Here is a 27,060-nt window from a genome sequence, read left to right as displayed (position 1 = left end):
ACAAAGTAAAGGCTGGGTAAAATTCTAAAGCAAAATGAGTTTTCTCCACTTCTAAATTCTCGAATTGTTAAAGAATGACAATTCAAGCAAATAAATGTTGATTTAATTCATTCATCTTTTATTCTTTTTTTGGCAAACATCACATAATATAAGCAAAACTATATTGTTCACTATAGTTACACACATTCTTTTTTGCTTTATACAAGTTGTAAACATAGTTAAGTGAATAAAATTCTTGGCTAAAGACATATTTCAGAACTCTGACATATACTTTTCTGAGTTAGGACAAAAGAAAGTTTATGTAACTTCCATTAGACCATCATCATATGAAAAAGTAAATTAGCATATGCTGCTTTTAAATTAACATCGGTCATTTTATTTAAATACTTTTTTAGGTTATAGCTAAAATGACATTTATCTGAAGTTTTAGGAAAGAACAGAAGCTGACCATACAAATTGTGTTCATAACCACATTGGCCACTTAAATTAAAAATATAACAAAATTGAAAAACAGACATATAACAAAAGATTCTAAATATTATAAGGAAAAAAAGAAAAAAACCTGCCAATAAGTTATTTTAGAATACTTTTTAGATGTAGATAACATTTATAATACTGGGTTTCATAATATGTTGGTTTATTACTTCCTAATGCTGACATTTTCATTTTAAAGTAACAGATTACTTCAAAATAAACCCAAAGCATTTAGTGTTTTACAATTTCATTCTTCTGTAAATTTCAGACACTAAAAAATTCACATCAAGGGTTACAAAACAGGCATCTTCAGAATATAATTTGTTTGGCAGGCAGAATGGCTTGTAATCTTTTAAACTGGAAAGCCTTCAGGAAGTACTTACTTGCTATCAATGACCCTGCCAGCTTCCCACATTGTTACCTGCTGGGCATGTGAAAAGACTGACACCCTATTTTTCACATTATAAACCCAATATTTACTTATAAAAATTAGTTGTACTCATGGGGCAAAAATTCAAATGTTATAAGCGATATTAAATCTCTAGTTTTATCTCTAGTTTGGGAAACATACATCAAACTAAAAAACCCTCACTTTCATAATATTTCCTTACATAAATTATGAGAGACGTTTGTATATATATCCTCTTAGAAAGAATACTGTTGTGAGTAACCTGAAATCTGAACTAGAACAACCATTCATATACAAAACTACTGTATACAAGTCTTAGCTTCCAAACAGTAGCTTTCAACTTCATTCATATATGTAACATAAAATTTCTCAAATATTTGAGTTGAAGGAAAGGTGACATTAATAAGGTTAATAAAATAAGTGGCAATGGTTTTCTTCAAATCCTAGAGAATGAAGCAAGAAGTGGAACATCTGGTAAGACAAATTAGAAAAGAGGAAGAATGTCAAGTAAATGTGGCCTTGGACCTTTTACACTGCTACTCCCTAAAATCGCACAAGGTAAAGGCCACAAAATGCTTGTTCCTTCAAGGAAAGCAAAGTAGAAAACACAAAAGGAAATATGAAAATGTGTAGTTATGAAAGAATCAAGAGATGATGGTACTAACTCCAGTCCAATGCTTAAAAAATACCAAATAATAACAAATGCATTAAAAAGACAGTAATCTGTTAGGTCTTTTTTAAGTTATACACAAATAAAAAACTAATCTCTAATTCTTTAGAGATTTAAATTTGACAGAGAATACCTATTTACCTTTGAATTTGTCTCACTTCTTTAAACAACTGAATCCTATCTAAATAAATATTTTTAAATTCTTAATTATTAAAGCAACCTTCTTAGTTATGCTTTGATAAGGCTATATATATTAATAATAAAGCTTCACTGCATTAATCTCATCAATACCATGCTTACTGCAATCAAGTTCATTTTATAAGCAATAATTAAATTGACCATCACCGTACTACATTATTGCAATGACAAAGATATTGGGTAAACTTCTTCAAGACAAACTACATTGAAATGGTTATTTTGAAAGTTTTTAGGAATGGGGGAAAAGGGAGAATTAAAAACATTGAAAATTTGTTCCAACACAAAACAGAATGTCCACGATCTTACATAAATGAAAGTATCAGCTAATAGGGTACCATCTTGGTCTATGAATGATGTTCTCCACAATGAACTTACAAATTTTAAAAATTCCACTAAGAAGACACTGGTTAAAGTTTATCTCTGACATATTTCTAAAAACACCTGTTAGTAGCTTTGCCATAAAACTGATTTAAGGTAGTTGTGTTTTTCAGTAGCATTTAGAACAACCCAACACTTGGTAGAAATACTCAGTTCGGCACACTGTATTAAAACGTAATTGTACAACATTGTATAATTAGCTGCAATTTTCAGTAACTATGTTTACCAACCGTGTAACAGAATTATAATGTTCTCCTAAGCCATATGCATGTCTCATATATCTGAAATTAAAAAAAAAAAACGAGCAGTTTTGATGAAAGTAATTTTTTTATATATATATATGCTTATTATATATATAAAAACCAATGATTCTGAATGACTCAGTCCACATGGGCATCACTCAATAGACTACGTAGACATATTAACTAAGAGTTCAACACCATTTGAAAAGTGGCAGCAGTCAGCAAGATCTGGTTCAAACACTGGGGGTAAAATGAAAAGGCTGAGATGCTGAGGGTTCAATAAGCTTAAATTGTCACCTAGCTATTGATGACTATCTTAATAGGTTTAGTTAACAAATACTAAAGCCAATAGCAAATCCTGCATGCTGTACTTCAGAAGAGATTTCTAAATCATGTAAAATATTTTCAAAAATGAAGAAAAATAAATCTAAGGAATAAACAGGTAACATGAATGTATTTCAACTTTTACACTTGTTGAGAAACTTTTAGCATTACTAATGTCAAACCAGGACAATATACAAACTAGTCCTAAAATTCTGTAACCTTTAGAAATGACTTTATTCTTAACTCACACACAAAAATAAATCGCTAGACGTTTAAAAAATTATCTAAGTCATATATTTTAACACATATAATCTAAAATTTTTTATATTTTTTTGTATTGTGAAAAATAAAATAAAAATGTCTAGGTACTTACACAAGTATTAGTGGGTGTTTTGAATATTCTTCGCCAACTATAATGGGAGGAGAATCTGCCTGTATTATCTCTATTGGTGTTTGTAAAATGTGAGACAGAGCACTTAGCTATAGGAAGAGAAAAAGTATGAGTAAGGAAAATAAAAATGTAAATCACATTCAAATAGTAAACTACTGAAGTATGTGTGAATGTGCAACCAGTCACAGCAGGGATATGTTCTGTTCACCACTGTACACAGAGAGCCTGGTATATAGTGGGAACTTAATAAATACCTGTTGAATAAATATAATACAGATCGAATATCCCTTATCCTAAATGCCTGGAACCAGAATTGTTTTAGATTTTGAATTTTTCCAGATTTGGGAATATTTGCATATACTACATGAGATATCTTGAGGATGGGACTCAAAGCTAAACACAAAATTCATTCATGTTTCATACATATCTTACGCACATAGGATGAAGGTAATTTTATAGAGTATTTTAAATAACTTTGTGCATGAAACTAAGTTTTGAACTGTGACCTGTCACATACAGTGTAGAATTTTCCACTTGTGATGTCAGCCCTCAAAAAATTTGATTTGGGAGCATTTCGAATTTCAAATTTTCAGATTAGGGATGCTCAACTTGTATTTATTAAATCAAATGCAGAGACTGCTCAAGTCCTGCCTGCACAACAGCTTTGTAAAACATATCAATGCCACAGTTAATGAAGAGCGGCAATGGGTAGACTAGGTATATTATACTAGTCTCTCTACTTTTGAATATGCTTGAAAATGTTCATGACAAAAAGATTTTTAAAATACCATTGCTCAAGCACTAGGCCAAATAAATTACAGTGTGAGAAAACAGGCAGGGGGGAAGAACAAAATTTTTTTTTTTTTAAGTTTTCAGATGATTCTAATCTATAAATACTGTTGACAACCACTGTTCTATAATTTTCAAAGCAAGAGTAGAATGAGATACATATATGAATTATACTCCCCTATCAATGAATTTCTATCTGATTAAAATATACAATTTTAAGGAATTTCATACCACACAATATAAAATTAGAGCCTAAAGTCAGATGAATAATGGTGAATAATGAACATTAATGCTAACATTTTTTAAGACTTATTACGATTACGGGCCAGGCACGGTGGCTCACACCTATAATTCCAGCACTTTGGGAGGCCGAGGCAGGCAGATCCCTTGAGTCCAGGCATTCAAGACCAGCCTGGGCAACATGGTAAAAACCCGGTCTCTACAAAAAAATACAAAAATTAACGAGGCATGATGGATCATTTGAGCCTGGGAGGCAGACGTTGCAGTGAGCCAAGATCACGCCACTGTACTCCAACTGGGGTGACAGAGTGAGATCCTGTTTCAAAAAAAAAAAAGACACATGACCAAGCACTCAAGCACTTTAAACACTTATGTGTATTAATTCCTTTAGAGATTTAAATCTGACAGAGAATAACTATTTACCTTTGAATTTGTCTCACTTCTTTAGACAAACTGAATCCCATCTAAATAAATATTTTTATGGGATAGGTACTGTTGTTATTTTAAAGACCTAAGGCAAAAAGATCTAAGGCAAAAAAAGGGTTACGAGACTTGTCAAAGTCACTTGAACTCAGGAGTTCGAGACCAGCCTGGGCAACACAGGGAGACCCCGTTTCTACAAAAAATATAAAAATTAGCCAGGCATGGTGGTGCATGCCTGTAGTCCCAGCAACTCAGGAGTGGGAAGAAAGCTTAAGCCTAGAAGATTGAGACGGCAGTGAACAATGATGGATAGCACCACTGCCCTCCAGCCTGGGTGACAGAGTGAGATTCTGTCTCAAAAAGAAAATAAAAATCATAATGCCTCAATCCATGGGGGGACTATGGGATATGTACTTGCCCCATTACAAGAACATTCCGTTGATGAACATAGTCTTTCCTGAGGTTTTGAAAGAATGTAAGAAATTACTTCAAAAAATATGGAAAGGGCTGTGCCACATGGCGGTAAATCAAAAACGTTCCTTTGAAGCACATTTTTCTTATACCTAAAATATCATTTTAAAGAAACTAGCATAGAATAGAGGGTGGGAACCAAACTCTGGAAATCCTACCATGCCTTCTAACTTCAGAAATCATAGAATGATTTTCTCTTTAATAACTTAAATTTACTCTATTGGGAAAACTGTAACTCTTACTTCAAATGAATCCACAGATGAAAAAAAAAGTGTAAGTATCCTTCAAAATATGTTTTAAAAGGCTTTTCTTAATTTATTGATTTAATCTCTAATATTCACATGAATGATCCTTTTAAGAAAGTTCAAGTATTTTTAACTATTCCTAATGTAGTAACAAAGCCACTATGAAAACTTCCTGAGTTTCAGAGGCATACAAATCTAATAGATACAGTTCCCTCTGGTGGAAATGCACATACACAGCACTACTAAGAAAAAGATTTTGGAGCAACTTTTATGTTGCATCTTCAAATGAAGCAGTTCTTAGTGAATTATTTAGAGCCACAGACTATTCATGATGATTAATCATCATTATATATTACTAATTGTACTGCCTAGGTTCATCCATCTGGCACTTCAGCTTACAAACTTTTATGCAGGTACTCTCTGCCTTACTTAATGCTCAAAAATGCTCTACTGAGTACACAGAGAGGGTTTATTATGGTCATACTTGGTTTCTCTACTAATCAAGAAACTCAGGCTTGGGAGGATGGCTGACTCCCTGTGGCCACAAAACAGAGAGGTAGAAGAAAATGCTAGGACTTGAACCTAGGACTTTCTTTCTTATCCCATCTAATACCCAGGCTGCTTCATCATCATCTGGCCTACTTAACTGTTTTTTTTTTTTTTAATTTGTTTTAACAAAAGAGTTAACAGATTTTTTAAAATTAGAGCTAAAAAGAAATCTTGATAACTTCCTGTAACGTGACTGAACATACTGTTTTCTTACATATGAATTTAATGCATCAACTACTGCTTTCAAGTAAGTCAGTCACTATCAATTAGGAATTCAAAATACAATTGTAATAAATATGTTGTGGTAGGATTTGGCCTGTAATTTCATAAAATTTTTTTTCCATTTCTGATATAAAAAAGATATTTTTCCAATAGTGACTTTGATCAGCTGAGCTCTTTAGGCTAAATTTTACTTTACTTCAGTAAAATTTTCACTTTCCTAAGTCCAGAAAATCAAATGTATTGCCAATACTAGTATCACAATGAAAAGACTTACACATATGTATCTCCAACACACAGATCTAACACTGAGCTATTTAAAATGAAATAGTGCTTCAATCCCTCAACATACATACTTTAATCACAGACCTAATCATGTTAACTCCCAATTTCTTTGTCAGTTGAGAATAGCAAAACATAAAGAAAAGGAATCTTCAAAGAGAAATTGGGATCAGTTGAGAAACATCTAAAAACTACAGAAGGAACAACCCACAATCACTATGAATAACTACAAACTTACCTCAAGCTGACCTCCCCACGCAGCTGTGTTTACAATATCATCACAGTACTTCTGAAACTCTTCTGTAGAGAATAGGTCAGAACAAAGCACTTAAATAATTTTTGTAACTCATGTTACAAAATCCCTTTAATAGTTTCCACAATTCCTGACAAAAATGCCCAAGTTATAAACGTTCTCCTTCTTTATCAGTATCCTCCAGAATCTAATCTAACTACCAGGTCCAAACTTAATTCGCCCCAACTTTCTACCACATTTCCATCCAAGAACAAAGGAGTTCATTTCGGCTTTTCTTCTTCTGTTGGAGGCCCAGATACCCTACCTATATAACAAACCTACCTCACTCTACCCCAAGCAATGACCCCCAAAATTGCCACAATATTCACTATCTTGACATGTGTTTTGAAGCCCAAACTTGCATCCAATGGAATACCATGAAAGACAAAAAAAGTAGTTCCTGTATAATCAGGTTTACTGTAAGACTCCGGGAAATATACGAAGAGAATTCGAGTAAAAGTACAAGATAAATTGAAATTCCTTCCCCAGAGATAGCATCAAACAGTGCCTCCACTTGTTATTTTGGAAGCACTTACATTATTTGCCTAAGTATCAGTTCTAACCAAGGAAAGGGCTTTTCAGATCAGCCCTGAGAAGTAAAAGACCTAATCACTAAATTTACAATGGGTATATTTTGTGCATACACCTTTTTATATGGTATGTTAAAATGGAAAACAATTATCCTTGACGGAGGGAAAGAAATTATGGACACCTAAAAGAAAAATACGTCTCATGTGTTTGTCTCAGACCCTATTAAATACTCAGTGTTCAGAACAGTGCCTAGAATAGTGCTTGGCACATACCGGCCTTCAATTAATATTGATTGAATAAATAAAGATAATTAATTAAGTCTTTTGTGTTTTTCTCTGACTCAGCATACTGAACTGCCACCTCCTCTATGCCCTACAACTAGTGCAACTGGGGAGTTTCAATGATTTAGTAACCTGGGAGATAAATGACTTAAGAGTCATTTATCACACTGCCTATGCATGTATCAAGATATATGGGAAAATGTGTTTTATGTCCCATAGCAAATTCTGTTTATTTAGAAAACAGCAACGACCTAAAACAGCAAGAGATAAGTTAACATTTCTAATATGACATCTATGGGAAATTAATCTGCTACAGAATTAGATATGCTTGAGTCACTGTTGAGATCTGTCAACAGATACCTTAAGCCATACAAACTAAAGGAGACATACTTGACTGCCAATGCTCATTCTTATCAATTCTGCATCATTCTCTACCTTTCCTCCATGGAGGACAGATTCCACTAAAGGAAAGTCAACCTTAACCTTTCCCTCTCCAACCCATTCTGGCCATATGACTTGTTCCCAATGGATACTGCCAAACTGGCCATCTTCTCTCAAGGACTAACAGTCCTCTATTCCATTCTTTACTCCCCCAAAACCTATTCAGATTTTTACTTGCTCTCTTCCTCATCTGCTAGTTGTGTACTTTTTTACTTCCTCATAAATATTTTATCTTAACTGTGGAAAGTATTGTATAGAATAAAGCAGGTTATTAACTCATTTGTTTTACTTGAACAGTAATCTTCCTAATTATAGCTTATTGTGAATAAAAGTAAAGTTCCCAAATTATACGATAAAAGGAGAAAATGGTTTTCCTAGTCATTCTCTCCTTATGGTCTTCAGACCCTATATACACTTCCTGAAGCTTACCTTCAATACTTCACTTTGTCAAATATGAACTTACATTTTTTTCAAAAATGATTACTCTTATTCCCATTTCTATCTTACATAAAATGAGTAACATAATTACAAAATAACTAAGTAATTAAGAAATCTTAATAGAGAAAAACATACCAACATCTACTAAAATTACAGAAAATAATTCTGCCTAAATCTTGTGATGCTTTTTCCTCATAAGGTTCATCTGGGTTCTTCTTATGCTCAGTGCTAGAAAGCACTTTATTTAAAAACAACAACAACAAAGCAACAATAAAACATAGTAAAGAAAAGTAAATTACCTGGAGTATACATATCTCCTGTATTAGGGTTTGTTAAAAATGGCAGAAAGTCTTCCACATGGCTTTGCATATACTCAGCGGTCTGACTTCTCAAGGCAACCACAGTCAGAGCACAATCCTTTTCTTTCAGTTGATCTTCAATGGCTCTATACATACAGTGGCCATCAGATGGAATCTGTTTCATTTCTAACTGTCTAGCTGCCAATATTTGAGCAAGTTTCTCACTTTCCATATGTCTGGCTCCTGATAAGTTTTCAATTTCAGCTTCAGCTATCCGTTCTTCTCGTTCCTTCTCCAATGCAGCTTTCTTTTCCTAAGAAAAGGAGAATGGATGAAAGTTAATTCATAATAATTAGGACTAATTCTCATTTATTAAGGGAATGGAAATGTAAAGGTCTCAAAACTTTTTGGTTTTTTTTCTCCCTTCTGGCACAAGCACTATCACATTGATCATCTCAAGAATTTTCTACAAGGTAAGCTCCTTACTATCTTCTCATTTGTGTGTTTCCACACCTTGCTCTATACTGAACATTAAGAAAGTCCTCTAATTTTTCTTTAAAGTCCACTTAAAAGCTACACACCAAGTTTCTAAAAACTTTACTTACTGATTTCAAAGTATTATCTTAAGACTGAGTTATCCTAGGCCTTAAAGCACATTATTATGATATTCAAGCCCAGGCTAATCCAGGCTTCTTATCACTCCACCAGTAATGTGTTAATATGGCACAGCCTTTAGAAGGGTACAGGCACACACCCTTTTTATCTAGCTTTTTAAAATGTCTGTATACACATACATTTAACAAATATTTTGTAAAAAAAAAAAAAAAATTAAAATATAAGAGATAGACTAAAGCTCCCCCTAACACCACTGTCATTCCAGTGCTTGCTCTAGAGGTTTGGTATGTATCCTTCTAGATTGCTTTTCTATTAATTTTAATAAATATAGTATACTCTTGAAATAATGTATAAATGCTTAATAAAAATGGTATCATATGTTAAATTCTACAATTTGCTTTCCTTATGCAAAATGTCTGATGAGCTCCTCCCATGGAAACATACGCAAGGATGGAGTGGGGTGAGGGCAATGAGAGATTTGTGACACAAAGAATAGACAGGATGTGTGGAGGGAAGGTTGGGGAAGAAGAAAGGAAAAAAAATTCCTAACAGATGAACTAGTAATGATCAAAAGCCAGAAAACACTATATGTTTCATAGCTAAAAACAGTTCATAGAGCTACAGTGCCAGAGAAAAGTGTCAAGAGATGAAATTGGCAAAAAGGATAGGCATATAGTTAATATACAGTAGGTCCATACTTAACATAGTACTAAAAAGAAACTGCAATATACACAAAATATTTATAGTGCTTTTCTCTGGACGACAGGATTCCAAAATAAGTTTCATTTTGGGGTGGGTGTATGTGTGTGTATGTCTGTATGTATGTTTTTCTGCATCTTTCTAATTCTCTACCATATATGTTGTTCGTACACTCGAGGGAAAACTGCTTTATAATTTAAAAATAAAAACTAAGTTATATAAATTTTGATATTAGTAATAAGTTACAGTGAAGGATTTGGTAAGCCAAGAATAGGAAAAGGTAAAGAATTCCATACCGCTAGCTCTAATTCCTCCTTGGAACAAAAGTGAATGGGAAGGCAAGTTTCAATTAAACTTATTGTCATGTACCTGTAGTACTTGCCTGTTATCTGCCATGCTAGATGAGCCTAAAGTGATTTCTAAGTTACCTGAATGAAAAGCAGTAATATCTCCCTAATAAAACATAGCCTATTTAAGGTTTATATAAGTAATAGGAACAAATTTATTTCACTTATTTTTATTTATTAGAACTGTGGATCACAGAGGCATAAAATCTTAAAACACAAGATGGCACTATTACTTTATAAAAGACTAAAAAAGTTTCAGAGGGGAGAGGAAGAATAAGCACCTTAGATATCATCTAATCCAAAACCCCTCATTTTCCTCTTCTGAGGAAACAGCACGCAGAAAGATTTCCAAAGGCCATACAGCTGGTAAGAGCAGAGCAGGGACCAAGGACAACACAGAGAGCTCCTTCTATCCAGGCACCTGAATCAGAATAAAAGTTGGAGCAGATGGGAGCTGGAGTTAATGATGTCATGTACTATTTACTTGAAGAGTGGCACTTTATCCTATCTGCAAAACTGTTTAAGCATCTAAAATACTAATTCTAATCATTTCATTTTTTCCCTTCATGCTTTGCTTCATTAGAACAAAGCAACTGAGTTTCCTTTTCAGGGCACTAGGTAAGAAATCCACTGAATTCTTTTTCCAGCAATATATAGTTTCCCAAGAGCACAAGGCACTTTGGTTTCTACAGCTATAGTACTAGAGATAGAATGGCACTAGTAAGTTCTAATAAAAACATATAAAAGATGAAAATAGCATGTAAATCATAAATATATTGTCAATAAAACTAGAGTCATGTTGATATAGTAATATAGCAAAGAAGACTCAAAGGGAATATTAAGAGCTGGACACCAGTCCTGGGTTTGTATCAAACTTTTAGTGTACCAATGAGAGAATCTGGGTCTCTACTTTGTCATTGGAAAATACAGAAATTGAATTCAATCTCATTCCAGCCCTCAAATTCCATATTTTTGGAACCCAGTTCTTCTAAGTTCTGTTTTAGACTCTTTCTATCATATCAAAAAGCTTCTAAGTTCTTTGAATTAAATAAAATACTATGTTCTTCTAGACTAAAAATAAGAGATATGCTCTACAATATTCTTGATATGCTCCACGATATTCTTAAAATAAATCTTTAAAGTTTTATCATGTTTTTCTCCCAGAGTTGTATCTTTCCCAAAGATAAACATAATTAATTAAATGATTTTTCATTCCTTGGTGCTTCTGGCAAAAAAGGAGGTTCCAAATAATCAAACACCCGACTGCGCATCCTGACTTCAGGTTTCATTTTCTTAAGCATTATAAACATTTAATGTTTTCTGTTCTAAAATCCCATTAATATAACACTGTAAAAACATTACTTAGGCATTTTTTTCTGCCAAGTGTTAAACCAGCTGACTATAAAAGATACTAAATGGTTTGAGAGTATAACTGACAAAGGTATTAATTCCAGTTGTGCAGTATCTTAGGGGAAAAGTAACAAAATTTTTGAGAAAGGTAAGGGAGTTTTCATTTTGTTTTGTTGTCAGAGGTCCACCTGGGGAGGAACAAGTTTTGATAAAGACAGGACTTGTGCCCTTAGGTTTTCCAGAATTAAATAGGCTATTATAAGATGCTTCAATTACTAAGTAGATGTAATTCCAATATTTTGTTATGCTACTGGCATGCAAAAATTCTGCCTTTCCTTTTTGATCTAAGAATGCATATCATAAGCAGACAATCTCCAAGATTCCATGAGATCTAAATTTAATGAATCTACAAAATTCACAATTATATTTACTCAAGAATAAAATTCTATACAAGAATGAGAAATGTTTGACTCTATGCATTTCATCAACTTTCAAACAAAAAAAGACATTGCTTTTAGGTTTAATTTTTTAAAAGGCATACTATGCACTACTTAATATAGAAAAAGACATTGCTTTTAGGTTTTATTTTTAAGAGGTATACTATGCACTACTTAACATAGAAACGATACTATCATTTGTTGACCCATTAGTTCTCCAGGCCTTGTGTTAAAGGCTTTGGAAATAGTACAGTATTTAATATTCACAATGAATTAGCTTATGAAGTAGCTATAATTTGCCCGTTTCATAGATGTGAAACTGAAGCTTAAAGAAGAACCGTACCCAAAGTATAACAGTAAATGAAATTAAAACCTCATCTGTTTGACACTAAACTCCATGCTCTACTAAATTACATACTATGTCATAAGATGCAAAATGAGTTTAAAAATATGCATTTAAACCATAGAAAACATCAACTGTTAATAAAATAATACTCGTAACTAAAAAGACTGAATTTAATCATTTTTCTTTTTCAAATTCAAAGGGACTTACCTATCTAATCTTATTTCTGTAATGCTGATATGAACTAGCTACTTCCAATAAATCAGTTTCCTTATAGCTCTTCAATAATGCAGTATATCATCCCCACATTTGTTTTTGTGCATGCTGTTTCTCCTATTTGGAATATCTTATCTAAATAATATTTCTTTCAAATTCCAACCCATTATTAGCAAAATGAACTTTCCCTTCTCTTCTCTGAATTTTCATAATTAACCATTATATAGATACCTACATAATTATCTAAGAAGTTTGTAACCATTATATAGATACCTACATAATTATCTAAGAACATGTATCTACACGTTAACTTCTAGGTTCAAATCCTTATTTCTCCCCCAATGGTATAGTTCTTAGCCAGGTTTGTGCATCAGAATCCCCTGGGCCCACATTCTGAATTTTTAAGTCTGGGATAATATATTTGTAAGAAAAACTACTTTGTACTCCCACTCCCAGCTTCACTCTCCTATAACAGCTGCAACCTGAATATGTTATTTTATATTCTCTTAGGACCATTTTCTTCTCCATAAAATGGGGATAAGAAATCCTACTTCACAGGATTATTGTCAGGACTAAATGAGATGTCATATAAGCAGCTTAGCATAGTATGTAACACACAGCAGGTGCTTAATAAATGTTAGTTCAAGTCCCTTGACAAGGAACTGCATCATTTTTTTTTCATTCTCTTCCTATAACAAGACCTAAGATAGTATTGAACACACAGCACTAACTTATATACTTGGTGACATGACTTTCATACCCGTCTCTTTTGTGCTTTTGATATCCGAGGTGGCTGATTCTCAAGCACCAAGTTTGAAATGTTAACAGCAACAGAATCTATCTGAAGGAAACAAAAAGCATTAACAAGTCAATATAAAATACTTTTTAAATTAAATTATTGAAAATCATAAATATATCTAATCCCACACTTCAAATTTGAATAACGGCAATAGACACTGTACTAGATAATATGGTTTTGTCTCCTGTCTCTATTTTTATGGAAGAATTTGACAAGTTCTCAAGAAGTTTCCTTCAAAGATCATGCTCATCCCTGCATGCTTTCCTTCTTTCTTAGAATGCTTACTCCATTAATCTAAATGCAGTAGTGTACTTCCTGTAAGTGCCAATTCATTTGGCACTCCACTCTTCTTTTCTCTGACTACTGACAGTATGTATAAGATACAGGTCATTTGCTGGCTCAGTTTATTATCACCTGCATAACCTCAACTGGCAAGAGAAGCCTTCTTCCATCTTAATTAGCCAAAACCTGATGAGTACTAATCCTTGACCCTAGTAGGAAGTTGAGCTTTTCCTACCCTACCCTTTTCCATCTACAAACTGATAACTGCAGGCAGAAAATATATTTAATTTACAATATCATTTGATATTATAATCGATCCTAAATGGCTAATGTGTGTTTGCTAGAGTTAAAAAAAAAAAAAAAGATGCTACACTTTTAACCATAAGGATGAGTAGCTAGTATTACTGCAACTATAAGTTAAGCCAGTTTTTGGTATAACACATACATAGAACAACTCAAGGCCTTTAATACACAGAGACAGAAGTCTCCAAAGGCTATGTCCCAAATGATCAAAATATCAAAATCAGATAGAGACTTCAAAGAATGGCTTTCAACTATAGTGAAATTAGAAGTCTTGTGATTCTTCAGAGGAATCTGCTAAAATTTACAAACAACTATATTGACAATAGGCAAGATAAAAGAGATGCATCTGAAAAATAAAAAAGCAATGGTATTAGTTTTGGTAGTATTCAGAAAAGAAAACCAATTTAAATTAATGAAAAAGACAAATAGTTCAAAGTAGAATAGGAGTTTGTGTTTTAACAGTAGGACCCCATGTAGCTTATGAATCAAACACTTTTGTCCTTGGAAACCTGGGAAAGAAACCTCAAAATTGAAAGGTCTGAGGGAGCAAACAAAACTATCTCACTAACAGAAAACATGGGGAGACAATTAGGAACACCACAATTGTCACATCACAATTTAACACCTGGAGTATCATGCCTTGTTACCTGGAGATGAAGTATATTAAAGGCAAGGAAAGTTGGGAAATAATGACAAAGTTAAAGAAATTTAGACTATATTTAATGTAAGGACCATTGTAAATAGCACAGACAAGCTGTACTTGTCAACAGCAAACCAAAAATCAACCAAATTTAAGTACGGCAGGTAAGATTTTGCATAGACATAAGAACTTTCTACCAAAGATGGAGGCTGTGGAGTCTATATGACCTTTCACATCCAAAACCCATACAATAAATACCAAACTATACAAAGCTATAACAGAATTCAGTATTCACTTCCTGGAGTAAGACAGTTCTCATTTGGAATTCTGGCTTTGGCAATTAATGGCTGTTACGACTTCTGGACAAAGTTCTTAATCTCTCTAACCCTGTTTCCCACTTGAAAAATGGGATTATGTACACTTACTTCATAGGTAACAACTCACAGTGTGTTACTGAGGTTAAATTAGATAATACATATAAAACAAAGTGTTTGGCACATATATATTAGCTCCAAGGATAAAATAAATATTAGCTAAAATTATGAAAGTTAGGATGCTCCAACTTACAAGAAACATCAGTAAAATTTCATTCATTACAACTTGTTCATAAAGCAGTTTTACAATTTAAAAATGATTTCACGTTTACTTTCTTGATTCTTACAAAAACCTGTGCTTAGACAGCAGAAATATTTGTATCGTATTATATATGTGGGAAAACTGGAGCTCAGAAAGATTAAGTAACCTTGCTCAGGTTACAATCCCATTTAGTCGCAATTCTGAGATCAGATGCCTGGTCTTCCAACTTTCATTTGGTGAAGCTTCATCTTTTGGGCAAGTAAATAGGTAAAGAAGTATAGGTAAAGAAGTATAGCACTTCCTTTGCTGATCTCCCTTGTAAAAAACACACTACCCTGTGAACTTGGTCACAAAAACATTAATGAGAAGTGATGCATGAGCATAACTAAGTGATTTCATTTCCCTACCCATTTTATGATTTTAGATAATAAGCAGTTTAAGAGAAGTGGACAGCTGTTTTCAAATGGTGTAGGCAACGACAAACGTTTATTTCACATACCTTATTCTCCTTAGTAGTCAGCTTCAATTGCTCCAGTTCCTCTCTATGTTTCTGTTCCATTTCTTTTTCCAACTTGGCCACATCTTCGGTGAGTTGCTTCCTCCTCTTCTTGTCATTCTTGGGAACAGCATTCTTCATGCCCTGAATTTTGGCTGAAAAGCCATTAAAATCATTAAGTCAGACACGCAGGAGTAAAAGAAGATGAGAAACAGGAACCAATAAGGGGATAGTAAGGGGAGAAAGGTACAGAAAAAGTAATTATAGAAGAAAGAGTCATCACATAACAGACAGCTACAGAGACAGAAGGGCCCAGATGAAGCTGAGACCAAGAAAAAACCCAAAAAACTTCATTAACAAAATCTTGAATATGTTTCGGTTGTTTGGTGAGACAGGAGAAGGAAAAAAACCTGACTGTAGCAGGTTTTAAATCTTTCAGCTATCCTTTCTGAACCTCCTAAACTGAGGTGAGTCCATTCAAAATACACCCATTAGGGACAAGTATCGGTAACTGGGGCAGGTATAGAAAAGGGAGGCATCGTGGGTTTGGGAGGGGACCAGTCTGGGTCCAAGACCGCGACTTCGAGGTATTCTCAGACACCAGCACCCACGAGGCGGCGCGGGGTAGGGGGCACGCGGCAGGCCTCAGAAGGGGAAGCCTCTGAAGGTTGGGGAATTAAAGGGCCTCCGGGGCAGGGAAGGCGGGAGAGAAGAGGCCACTTGCTACTAGGGGAAGTCTAGGGTGATCCAAGTAAGTCACGCCTTAAGATTCCCCAGAACCGACCCGCCACGCGCCCTTCCTCCAGCAGCGGCGGCTTCCAGATTCCCGCTTCCTTCGGCCTCACCTTGCAACTCCTTCTTCTCTTTGCGATGCCTTCTCACCAGCTGCTCTTCCTCATCAAGTTCTTCGGTCAAGACCGCCTCCATGAGGACCAGGTAGCCCAGCACAAGCGCTGGAAGAAACCTGTACCACCGCCTAGTAGGCACCTTCCACCCCTCAACCCTCACCCGGGGCTCCATTGGCTACGGCTGGGACCCAGCCCCGCCTTCAAGGCGGCACCGGATCTAAACCAAGCCACTGCAAAGAGGGGAAACTTGAATGGGGTGCTACGCGTGCGCACTACCGTGACCCTGCCGTGATGGGCAGGGCGGCAGGGAAGGAACCAGACGGCGAGCGAGAAGCGGAGGTTGCAGCCTCGGAATTGACTAGAACGCTAGAGCCCCGTCTGCCATAAAGCTAAGCGCTAGGCTCTTGGCCCTGACGTGAGGCGCGCAGCGATGACGTAAGGGGAATAGTTTTCAACGTCTGTTTTATTCCGTGCTTCAGAGGACCTTCTTTAATCTTTAATTTTGGTCCCTGCTTCTAAGAAAAGCAACTGAAAAGGTAAGAAAGAAAAAGCGTTTTAATAAAGTCGTCGATAATTATCAATGAGAATTTTTGGGCTGTTTGGGGCTGTGTGGAATTAAATTATGTTTATTGTTTCCAAAGTCCTAATACTGCCCCTCAGAAGAAAGGAACAGCGCTAAGTAATCGAGAAAATGCCTCCTCTTGGAAGGGATATAGAGATGGAAACAGAAGATATAAGAAGGATTGAGAATCATATAATACAGGAGCTTAAAAACCTGTTCGCGATAATAAAGAGGGTGATGTCAGAGCGCTTGGAAAATACCAGGAAGTTGAGAGAGTTAACAGAAGGGCGCACGCTGGATTGGCCACAAAATCGAATTACTGAAGTAAGTGCAAAACGACAAATTGTCACAGAATACAGAGAAAAGGGGAAAAGAAATTAAGAGGAGAAAAAGGGAGATCTAGAGTGCCGGTCCAGGAGATACAGTATAGGCATAATAGGAATACCTGAAACTGAGGACAGAGCAAGTAGAGCTGAAACCATAATTAAGGATCTAATTGAAGAAAATTTTCCAGAATTGAAGAACGAACTAGATCTACAAATGGAAAAGGCTCACAGGGTACCTTTAAAATTTAATGAAAAGAAAGAAACACCTAGACATATCCTGGTGACGTTTTTGAATTTCAAAGACAAAACATTTTACAAGCATCCACAGAGAGAAAGCAGGTTAGTTACAAAGGGGCAAAAGTCAGACTGACCTCAGATTTTTCTCCTCCAATTCTAAAAGCCAGAAGACAGTGGAACAATGTCTACAGAGTTTTAAGGGAAAATAATTTTGAGCCAAGAATTATATACTCTGCCAAGTTATCATTTCTTTACAAAGGAAAGTGGAAGACATTCTTAGATATACAGGGGTTAGGAAAGTATATCAATCAAGAACCTTCCCTAAAAATTTTGCTGAATGATTTACTGCAGCTAACAGAGAACCTGAATTAAAATAAAAGAATAGGGAGGCAATTGTATGAAAGAATTAATGCAATGCATTAGAACTAGTTAAGGAGCATAGAGTTTAAATTGTTATGTATAGGGCATTAAAACTAAATACAAAAATAGAAACGTAAGCTAAGTCTAAAATTTCGGTTTACATTTAAGCTGGAAAGGCGTGCCACATGTTCAATATATTGGACAAATAGTGTTTTATTTTTAGCATGTATCGTGGATACAAATATGCATGTTCTTAAGCTAAACCTAAGTAAAAGGGCTTTGTCACTGTAGATTGGACAAATGACAGCATTCTAAATGTCAAATCTGACAAAATTGGAAAACAGTACAGTTTTATTTCCGTTATTTTTAAGTATAGCAGGAAAAAAATAGCAAGTTTGTCCATAATGTTACTACTGATAGTGTAAAGAAACTTCCAAATCACTGGTTTGGGAGTGGGTGGATACATCCTCATTTTCTGTACGTGTTGCATGGGGAAAAACAGCAGTTACTGCATCATATAGTTTATCTAAGTAAATTTGACATGGAAATAAGTGTTAACTACAAAAATAGAATATATACGTTCCAATGTTTGGTTTGGAAAAGAAGTGGTAAAAAAAAAAAAAAAAAGGCAAAAGAGAAATAGCAAAAAGACATTAAAATTAGCAAAAAGTAGATTGATAGTACAGATGACTTATAAACTGGTTAAATAGCCCTATTACAATTGAAATTGGATCAAAAATCAATCTGTAACCTGAGATACATTTGTATAAAACAAAGGATCAAAGAGTTTAAAGATAATGAAAACTATAAATCATAGAAATAGCAACATTTTTATTAAAATCTAAACATAACAAGACATTTTATGTAAAACATACAATATAGGATGTAACATTTAACAAACCATATGGTAAATATGACAATATATAAAATATATGTTCTGTATCTTCATGTGGGTGATAGTTTTACTTATGTACATTGATATACATCTATTTTAAAACGTACATTAAATTAGTGCGTTTTATGTATTTAAAATTTGTTGAGTAATCCTTCTGTATATATTATTAAAGAGAATACAGCAAAAAATATGTTGGACTATGACTTCAACATTTATGATTTATTTTTTTAGAGACAACAGGGTCTTGCTTAGTAGCCTAGGCTGGAATGCAGTGGCAACATCATAGCTCACTGCAGCCTACAACTCCTAGGCTCAAGTAATTCTCCTGCCTCGACCTCCCAAAGCACTGAGATTACAAATGTGAGCCACCAACCCAGCACAGTTACAGCCTTTGATAAACCAAGTAAATGGAAAGTTAAGAGAGAAAAGGTAGTTAAATGTATGTGTAATATATATATATTACTTTTCTACCTTATTTTTACATTCTCTTCAAATTATCCTGAAGCACTTCTAAATGATTTTATACTCGGATATAGAGAAAACTTTAATATATTTCTAGAAAGCACTCATGACCACATTACCAAAAAAAAAAAAAAAACCCTAGAAAATAACAATTTTCAACCCTGAAAAATCACATACTTGGAATTTTGTTAATGTTCTTAAATAACCTTTGGGTCAAAGAGGAAATTATAACAAATACTGATGATTTAGGAAATACAACAATGAAGATAATTATACTTTACATGCTATAGGATGGATGTAGAAAAGGCAAGAAACAGGAATGAAAACACTAAGTGAAGAATGGAATATGCATATGGGAAGGACTCAGGAACTAAACTTTTTCAATTTTGCTACCTTTCAAATGAGGAAGTAGTCTGCCTTCATAGTGGATTTACCCCCAATATATTATGAGGCCACCGTTAACTACTTATTTCTCCCAATTGAGCTTTAATGTAATGTAAGGCATTCTAAGCATCTGACAACAGTTGATTCTCAAGGAAAGGAAATCCCAAGTCTCCTTTTTCTTTCCCCTCACTGCACAGACCTCCATATAACAATATTTTGATGTACAAAAATTTTATTGAAAAGTATAGCCTTCAGAAAAACAGCATCAGCATTACCTGGAAACTTGTTAGAAATGCAGTATCTCAGGTCAATAGCAGCATAGTATTAGATTACAAAATCTTACACATCTACAAGACTTCTCAGCACAGTGCATTATACATTGTGAATGCTCAGTGAATGCTATCAAGAATATGTGTAGAAAAAAATATTTGGATGTTGCCAAAACATCAATAGTATTTGTATCTGTGTGGCAGCTTTTTGGATATTTACTTCTTTATGGTTTTTTAACATTATATTAAAAGAAAAAACTATTTTATTTTTATACATTAAACATTTCCTTAGAAATTTTGAAAAGTATATAGATGATGATAAATGTTACCTGTTGTGTTAGTACGTTCTCACGCTGCTATAAAGAAATACCCAAGACTGGGTAATTTATAAGGAAAAGAGGTTTAATTGACACAGGTCTGCATGGCTGGTAAGGCCTCAGGAAACTTACAATTATGGCAGAAGGGGAAGTAAACATATCCTTCACAAGGTGACAGGAGAGAGAGTGCAAAGCAAAGAAGGGAAAAGCCCCTTATAAAACCATCAGATCTCATGAGAACTCACTCACTATCATGAGAACAGCATGGGGGAACTACCCCCATGGTCTAATCACCTACCGCAAAGTTCTTCCCCCAACAGGTGGGGATTAGAATTTGAATTACAATTAAGATGAGATTTGGGTGGGGACAAAGAGCCGGATCATTTCACCTATGATCCCACCATATAGAGAGACTCTGAAAACAGTGTATTTCCTGGTCAATTAAATTACTATTCAAATTTAGAATAATATATGTAAATTCTGCTGCATTCACTTGCAATTATAAGACATTTCTCCAAGTCAATTATTTTTCAAAAACATTTTTAACTGCTGCATATTTTCCCATCACACAAAATAGCTGTCACTTTTTAGCCCTTATCTGGCTTAACTTCTCAGCAATATGTGACACTATTACTGCAATATTTGCATGATTGAGTCTCCCTTCTGTCCACACTTCTACAAAAACCCAATGTGCTCTTCCCACCCAGCTGTCTTAGTTTCCTGTTTAACCTGCTTGATTTCTCTCTATAGCAGTCAACACCATCTGAGATGGCCTTGTTAAATTAGGTGTTGCCTCTCTCCTCCCTTGGCTTCTATGATACACCCACTTCTTTTTTATCTCCTTGGTTCTGGACGCTCCTTATTGACTCTTCTATCTCTTTCTGAAATTTGCTAAGTCCCCTAGGGCTCTGGCCCAGGCTCATTTTCACTCTAGATACTTTCTGCCAACTTCATCCCATGTCTTCTAATTACCACATCTATGTGCCGACTGGACCTTTCTCTCAAGTTCTAGGGTGTATTAAGATTCTCCAGATAAACAGAACTAAAAGAATATAAATAGATACGTAAGAGGTGATTTATTATGGGAATTGGCTCACACAATTAAGTTGGTTCTCTGGGTTTTTGGTTTGTTTAGTCTTGTTCTTTTAAAATAAAATTTATGTGTTTCCAGGATTATTTTTGAAATCTCGGTACATGGCATCACTCTACTCCCTAGACAGCCCCGTGTATTCTGGATTCATCTCTGATCCCATTTACTCTAAGTCCTAGAGCTTTAGCCATATTTTGTGTGTGTGTGTTTACAAAAATCAGATTTCCTCTTGTCACCAAAGTTTTTCACTAGGTGCTTCCTTGATTTGGGAAAAACAGTTCTGAAATTTTGTAAAACTGACTTTTTGTTATTAAGATCAAAATTTATGTTTCACTTCATCAGAGATGCCTCACCTAACAACAACGTACATGATGGTATCCCCCACATTCATATCACCTATTGCAAGGAACTGTCAATCACTTTGGCTGCTCTATCACTATCACGGCCCTTATTACTGTCTGACAGAATCTCCTTTTGGCTTTCTAAAAACAGTTTTACTGAGATATAATTAACATGTAATAAACTACAACAACCAATTAGCCAGTAAGTGGCACTACTGTCCTTTTACTTGCTCATGTTGGAAACCTTGATGTAATTCTTGACTGCTTTTCTTCCCTTACCCTTTAATATCAACAAATAATTAAGTCTTAGTTTCTAAATATGTTCCAAATTAATCCACTTACCTTTAGTTCCACTAGCACCACTCTTAAGTCCAAGCCTGAATCATTTCTCACCTGTATTATGGAAACATGCTTCTCTCCAGTTTATTCTTTTTTTTTTTTTTTTATTTATTTATTTATTTATTTATTTATTTATTATTATTAAACTTCAAGTTGTAGGGTACATGTGCACAACGTGCAGGTTTGCTACATATGTCTCCAGTTTATTCTTTATAACACAATAAGAACTTTATAAAATTCAAGTCAACTTAGGAGTTTCAATATAAGTAGGTTCTCAATAAAATGAGTACTTCTTAATATGCTTCTCAAGACCCATTCCAGTCTCATCGCACACCACACTTGATTTAGTCTATTTCAGCTTTTCTGGACTTCAGTGCCTTGAACTTCTATACTTTGTTTTCTCCAAGGAATGGGGTGCTTTTGGAAATAGGGCTTTCTCACCACTGGAAATATTTATCCACCATCACCCCTTGACCACCCTGTCTAGAATTATTCACAATTCTTAAGCATTCATTCTCTATTGGAAGCACCCTATTTATTCCCCCCTTTAATACTTTTACTTGCCTTCTATCTGTTTCATGAACTTGAATATAATGAAACATAGAATAACTAGATCTGTCTCGTTTGCCTTTGGGTCCTCATTACGTAGTATTGTGCTTAGCCCATAGAAGCCATTTAATAAACATTTTAATCAAGCATGAACTAGATGACTATTTAGTGATAATAAAGGCAGATAAAAGAACACTTAAAGTCACTTTTAGCCTTAAAATTATACAATTTTGGGCGGGGTGCGGTGGCTTACGCCTGTAATCCCAGAACTTTGGGAGGCCGAGGCGGGCGGATCACGAGGTCAGGAGATTGAGACCATCCTGGCGAACACGGTGAAACCTCGTCTCCACTAAAAATACAAAAAAATTAGCTGGGCGTGGTGGTGGGCGCCTGTAGTCCCAGCTGCTCAGGAGACTGAGGCAGGAGAATGGCATGAGCCCGGGAGGCGGAGGTTGCAGTGAGCCAAGATTGCGCCACTGCACTCCAGCCTGGGTGACAGAGTGAGACTCTGTCTCAAAAAAAAAAAAAAAAATTATACAATTATGGAAGTATTGTCCTATAATTTATCCTGAATATTTTTCAACTGTAACATGAAACCAGCTGATGGTAATTAGAAGACAAATCTTGTCTTTGTGATGATGTTTTACCCAATGGCAACCTCTGCACTAATTGGATACCAGTAAATGAAAGAAACTATTTTATAGAACTTTCTCTTTTGGCCTTTCAATTTTCTAGCCTGTCTCTTAATTTATATTGTATTACACTTTCTTCAGATATTTTCAGTTGCAATATTTTTAAATCTCTGTTTTGTTTTCTATTTTCCAATTTCCAAATTCTTTTTGCTAAGTTATTTTTCTTCTTCTTTCATGATATATTTTTTTCTTTTACTTTTCTCTAAAAATTTACGTGGCTTCAGGAAAGAATCCTGTGTGTGAAAGAATTTAATGGCAAATTGGTACTCAGTATCCACTGCAACTTCACAGAGTTGAAAGAAGTTTCAAAGACTGGAAAGATAAATAATACATTTTTCATATTCTCTTTTCTGTTTTCTCAGAGCCACTACTGATTAGGACATTTATGGAGAACATGGGTGGCACTGAAGCAGCATTCTAGTTTCCAGTGCCATCAACATCATAAGTATCTACCTTGTCTCTGACCAAAGCTACCGCAATGTGTTCTTGAGGTCAACATGTTTTGTGGAAGTCTCTGTATTTGCCCCTTTATGTCAATTACCTATTATAAACCGAGAGAAATGGGAAAATCAAAAACCTGTTTTGAATTATTTTTAATTCAGAACTGTTTTTTCAAGTGAAATCTTATGCAGAAGTCTGGTATATGAAACAGATAAAAATGAACTGGTGAGATTGAAGGGAGTGAGTAGCATGGAATCCTGGCCACTCTTCAGAGAATTTGAGGCAACTTTGTAGAGCCCTTAGTTCAGTTTGTATGTTACTGGGTAATTTAAAGCAGAAATTTTAATCTGATTGCACTTAACAATCATCTGAAGAGTTTGTATTGGTTAGTCTTATTTCTAATACTGATGTCCTGGTCTTTCTCCCCTCAAAAAAAGTCTGCTGCTGGGACCAAGCACATAGATGCTTTTTAAAAAACTCTCTAAAATGACTCTAATATGTAGCCAGGATTGGAAATAACTATCCTACACAGCATTTTTCCTGATTCTGAGCGTTCAGCTTTTCATTGATTTTCCTTAGGGCAAGTCCTTCATCTTATTCTGGGTCCTTGCATTTTCTTTCTGAACCTACAGTTTCTCTATAGGCCCCATGGTTTTCAAAATTTCTCATTTTCCATTTTCTGTCCTTTTATATTATCTACTTGAAAACCATGGTCATCTTTCAAAACAAAACACTGCCTGTTTCTTAGGTCTTTATTGTGGGATTTTTATTCCTCAATACAAATTTACATAAAATAATAACAATTAAAAGATGGCCCTTGGTGTCAGAATTGTTTTATATCTCTTTTTCTTACTAACTCTGCAGCTTACCAGCTCTGGATAAGTTAAAGGATAGCTATACTCTTACTACATAGAATCATTATAAAGAATTGGTGGGGTGATCCTTATAAAGTGTTTGCATGATACCTAGCATAGAGAAAGTGCTTGAAGTTGTTAACTGTTATGGTTACAAAATATGTAAATAATTTTTATTTTTCAATTTTCTCTCTTCATATACACTAACTTGTTCTAATTCTTGAACCACAGTAACAACGTGTGAATGACTTACGCATTCAGTGGGTCCACTCAACTAATATTAAGTACCTGTTATGGTCTGTGAAAGGAACTGGCAAGACAGTCGTTATTACCCTTAAATATTCCCAAGTGTTAGTGATCAAAGTTTCTCTCTGCTGAAAATGAAAAGTGCCACACAGGATGGAGGAAACAGTCATCTTGAGGGCTAAATCTGGTTTAACATCTTATTTGTTGACCTGTTACTACAGTGTTGCCACATATGCTTTGTTGGTTTTTAGTTTAGCCCCCAAACATTTTAAAAATCAGATCATTTCATGTTAAAAGAAATCTAGACTTCTAGCTCTCTTGAAAACGTGAACTCTGACAAACACTGAAATTATAGAGTAGCAAGTTATGTGCCCTTTATTTGGTGCATGTTTTCTGCAGGTTCCCAAGTTCTGCATTCTCTGTTGTCACCTTGTCACTGAGGCCAAATGTCAGTTGCTGCTTACATGCATTTGCACAGTTGTTACTTTTTTATAGTGAAATTACAGGTAAACTGTTTTGACACCCATGGTTCTACCAAAGGTAAGAAAACGGAAGCCAAAAAGACACAGATTTCAAGAAAAAGAGGAGAAAGCATAATTCTTTATGGAATTGAAGAATACTCTTTGTATCTAAGTATGCCAAAAAAGTATGTATAAAAAAATACAACTTAAGATGCCATTATGAAAAAACTCCAAGTCAGTGTTTACTAACATGTTTTCAGTTTTAGGAAGGAGGCAGGTTTGTTTTGCATCTCATTGGATCTCCTGTGCTACATATTTCTTGAAATACCGTAAGTACTAATATACACTTGCAATAGATAAACAGGAGTATTACAAATATAAGAGATAGCAGGAACTATTTTAATATTAAGAGTTATCAAATATGCCCGCTAGGTGTAATAAATGTTTTCTTTCTTCTACAACATTTACTTAATCTGGAGGCAGAAATACATGTTGCTTCTCTTCTGCGTCTCCATCAAAATCCAAACCAAGTAATCAGGATCTTTGAGAGTCACAGTAAGAATTACAGCCTCATGTTTGGATTTTTTAAATTTAAATTTTAAATTACTCCTTCTTTCCACTGATATTTATTGAGGAACTGCTATGCTCCAGGTACTGTGATAAACACTAGGCAAATGTTGCAGAGCTAAAAAGACGTTCCTCTTATAAAAACATTGTAACAAACAAATAAATGTATTAGTCAATATGTAAGTAAACAAAAAAGTAGACAAGCACAAATTATGTTAAGTACTATGTAGGAAACTAATAGAGTACTGTAACAGAATAATAAAGTATATGGGATGGGGGTAGGAATCTGTTCAGGAATGATCTACTTGAGAAGGTAACATGTAGGCAGAGATCTGAATGAATCGTGAGGAGTCAACCTTTCAGAGTAAGTGGAGTAGGCACTTCCAAGAGAAAAGCATAGTCCTGGCTGTTTGCCCATCAATGTCATCTTGAACAAGGGTTAGCAATCTCCTACCTGTACCACAGATGCTGTGGGCCACCTCCATGCTACCTGTGCCACCAAGAGATTCAATGTGATGCATGATTTGAAGGTTTCTCATCCTGATACCCTGTGGAAAGTAAAATCAGTGACAAATAAAAGCAGATCTTTAACTCAGGTGGAGTCTGCTAAAGATGATTCTTGCTTGTCAGTACATGAGTATCCACCCTAGTGAAAAAACTACAGAAGAGGTAGGATTTATCTTCAGTGTTCTCTCACTTCCCCTTCCAAGTTCCTCTCCTGCCCTCTGATGCTCTTTCCCACAAGTTGCAGGCAAATAAAGCATGTATTTTACTCTCTTTTTATCCAGAGTTGCTCCTTGTCCTTATATGAAGTAGATTCCAGACCTCACAACTGTGTATGCCTATTCTTCTACTCCAACCCCTCAAAAAAAAGAGGAAGAATGAAAGAATGAACAAGAGAAAAAGAAGGAAGGAAGAGAGGGAGAGGAAAGGAGGGAAGGATGGTCCTGAAGATCTCAGTTTGGTGCTGAAAAAAGTCACTACTTAAACTTCTTCAAGCAGAATGAATTACCATAGCTAATAATGTACCTTAAGCTTTTCTAGAATCTTTGTATTTAAAAAATTGATTATTACTAAATGTATTTTAATCTTGTAAAATTTTAGGAATTTAAATGAAGAATTTCACAAAGG

The 27,060-nt window shown here is 34.8% G+C and overlaps 2 protein-coding genes across 14 annotated transcripts in view; one reads left to right on the top strand and one right to left on the bottom strand.

Moving 5' to 3' along the window:
* Positions 1–97: 97 nt before the first annotated feature.
* On the bottom strand, positions 98–16,830 carry OTUD6B (OTU deubiquitinase 6B). Of its 3 annotated transcripts, none has more exons than XR_012093724.1 (7): positions 16,535–16,830; positions 15,693–15,844; positions 13,354–13,434; positions 8,587–8,899; positions 6,543–6,604; positions 3,069–4,431; positions 98–2,410 (listed from the first exon to the last, which is right to left on the bottom strand). XR_012093724.1 is itself a non-coding variant. In XM_008001063.3 (7 exons), exons 1-7 carry the CDS (start codon positions 16,707–16,709, stop codon positions 2,326–2,328), a joined length of 975 nt encoding a protein of 324 aa, XP_007999254.2. In that variant the 5' UTR covers positions 16,710–16,830; the 3' UTR covers positions 98–2,325. The 3 variants fall into 3 exon arrangements, 2 of the variants coding, with proteins under 2 accessions (XP_007999254.2, XP_072874289.1); XM_008001063.3 differs by having other exon boundaries at positions 3,069–3,175; XM_073018188.1 differs by lacking the exons at positions 13,354–13,434; positions 15,693–15,844; positions 16,535–16,830 and adding an exon at positions 10,529–10,668 and having other exon boundaries at positions 3,069–3,175.
* Positions 16,831–16,964: 134 nt separating this feature from the next.
* PIP4P2 (phosphatidylinositol-4,5-bisphosphate 4-phosphatase 2) overlaps positions 16,965–27,060 on the top strand; it is an 80,518-nt gene continuing 70,422 nt past the window's right edge. For 8 of the 11 annotated variants that reach the window (XR_012093726.1, XR_012093725.1, XM_073018194.1 and 5 more), the window contains exons 1-3: positions 16,965–17,073; positions 17,179–17,423; positions 23,723–27,060. The gene's annotated coding sequence lies outside the window, so the exon portion shown is untranslated. The remainder of the gene's footprint in view (positions 17,074–17,178; positions 17,424–23,722) is intronic. The other 3 variants (XM_073018195.1, XM_073018193.1, XM_073018196.1) reach the window with 3 other exon arrangements.

This window comes from Chlorocebus sabaeus, chromosome 8 (assembly GCF_047675955.1).
Source record: "Chlorocebus sabaeus isolate Y175 chromosome 8, mChlSab1.0.hap1, whole genome shotgun sequence".
NCBI lineage: Eukaryota > Metazoa > Chordata > Mammalia > Primates > Cercopithecidae > Chlorocebus > Chlorocebus sabaeus.
This window is presented reverse-complemented; position numbering and strand designations above follow the sequence as displayed.

Excerpts from the sequence above, each read along its gene's own strand:
- OTUD6B (XM_008001063.3), bottom strand. The coding sequence starts at position 16,709 with ATGGAGCCCCGGGTGAGGGTTGAGGGGTGGAAGGTGCCTACTAGGCGG. Across the intron at positions 6,605-8,586 it reads AGGAGATATGTATACTCCAG|AAGAGTTTCAGAAGTACTGT; the intron begins GTAATTTACTTT and ends TATTCTCTACAG. Across the intron at positions 3,176-6,542 it reads CGTGGGGAGGTCAGCTTGAG|CTAAGTGCTCTGTCTCACAT; the intron begins GTAAGTTTGTAG and ends CTCTTCCTATAG.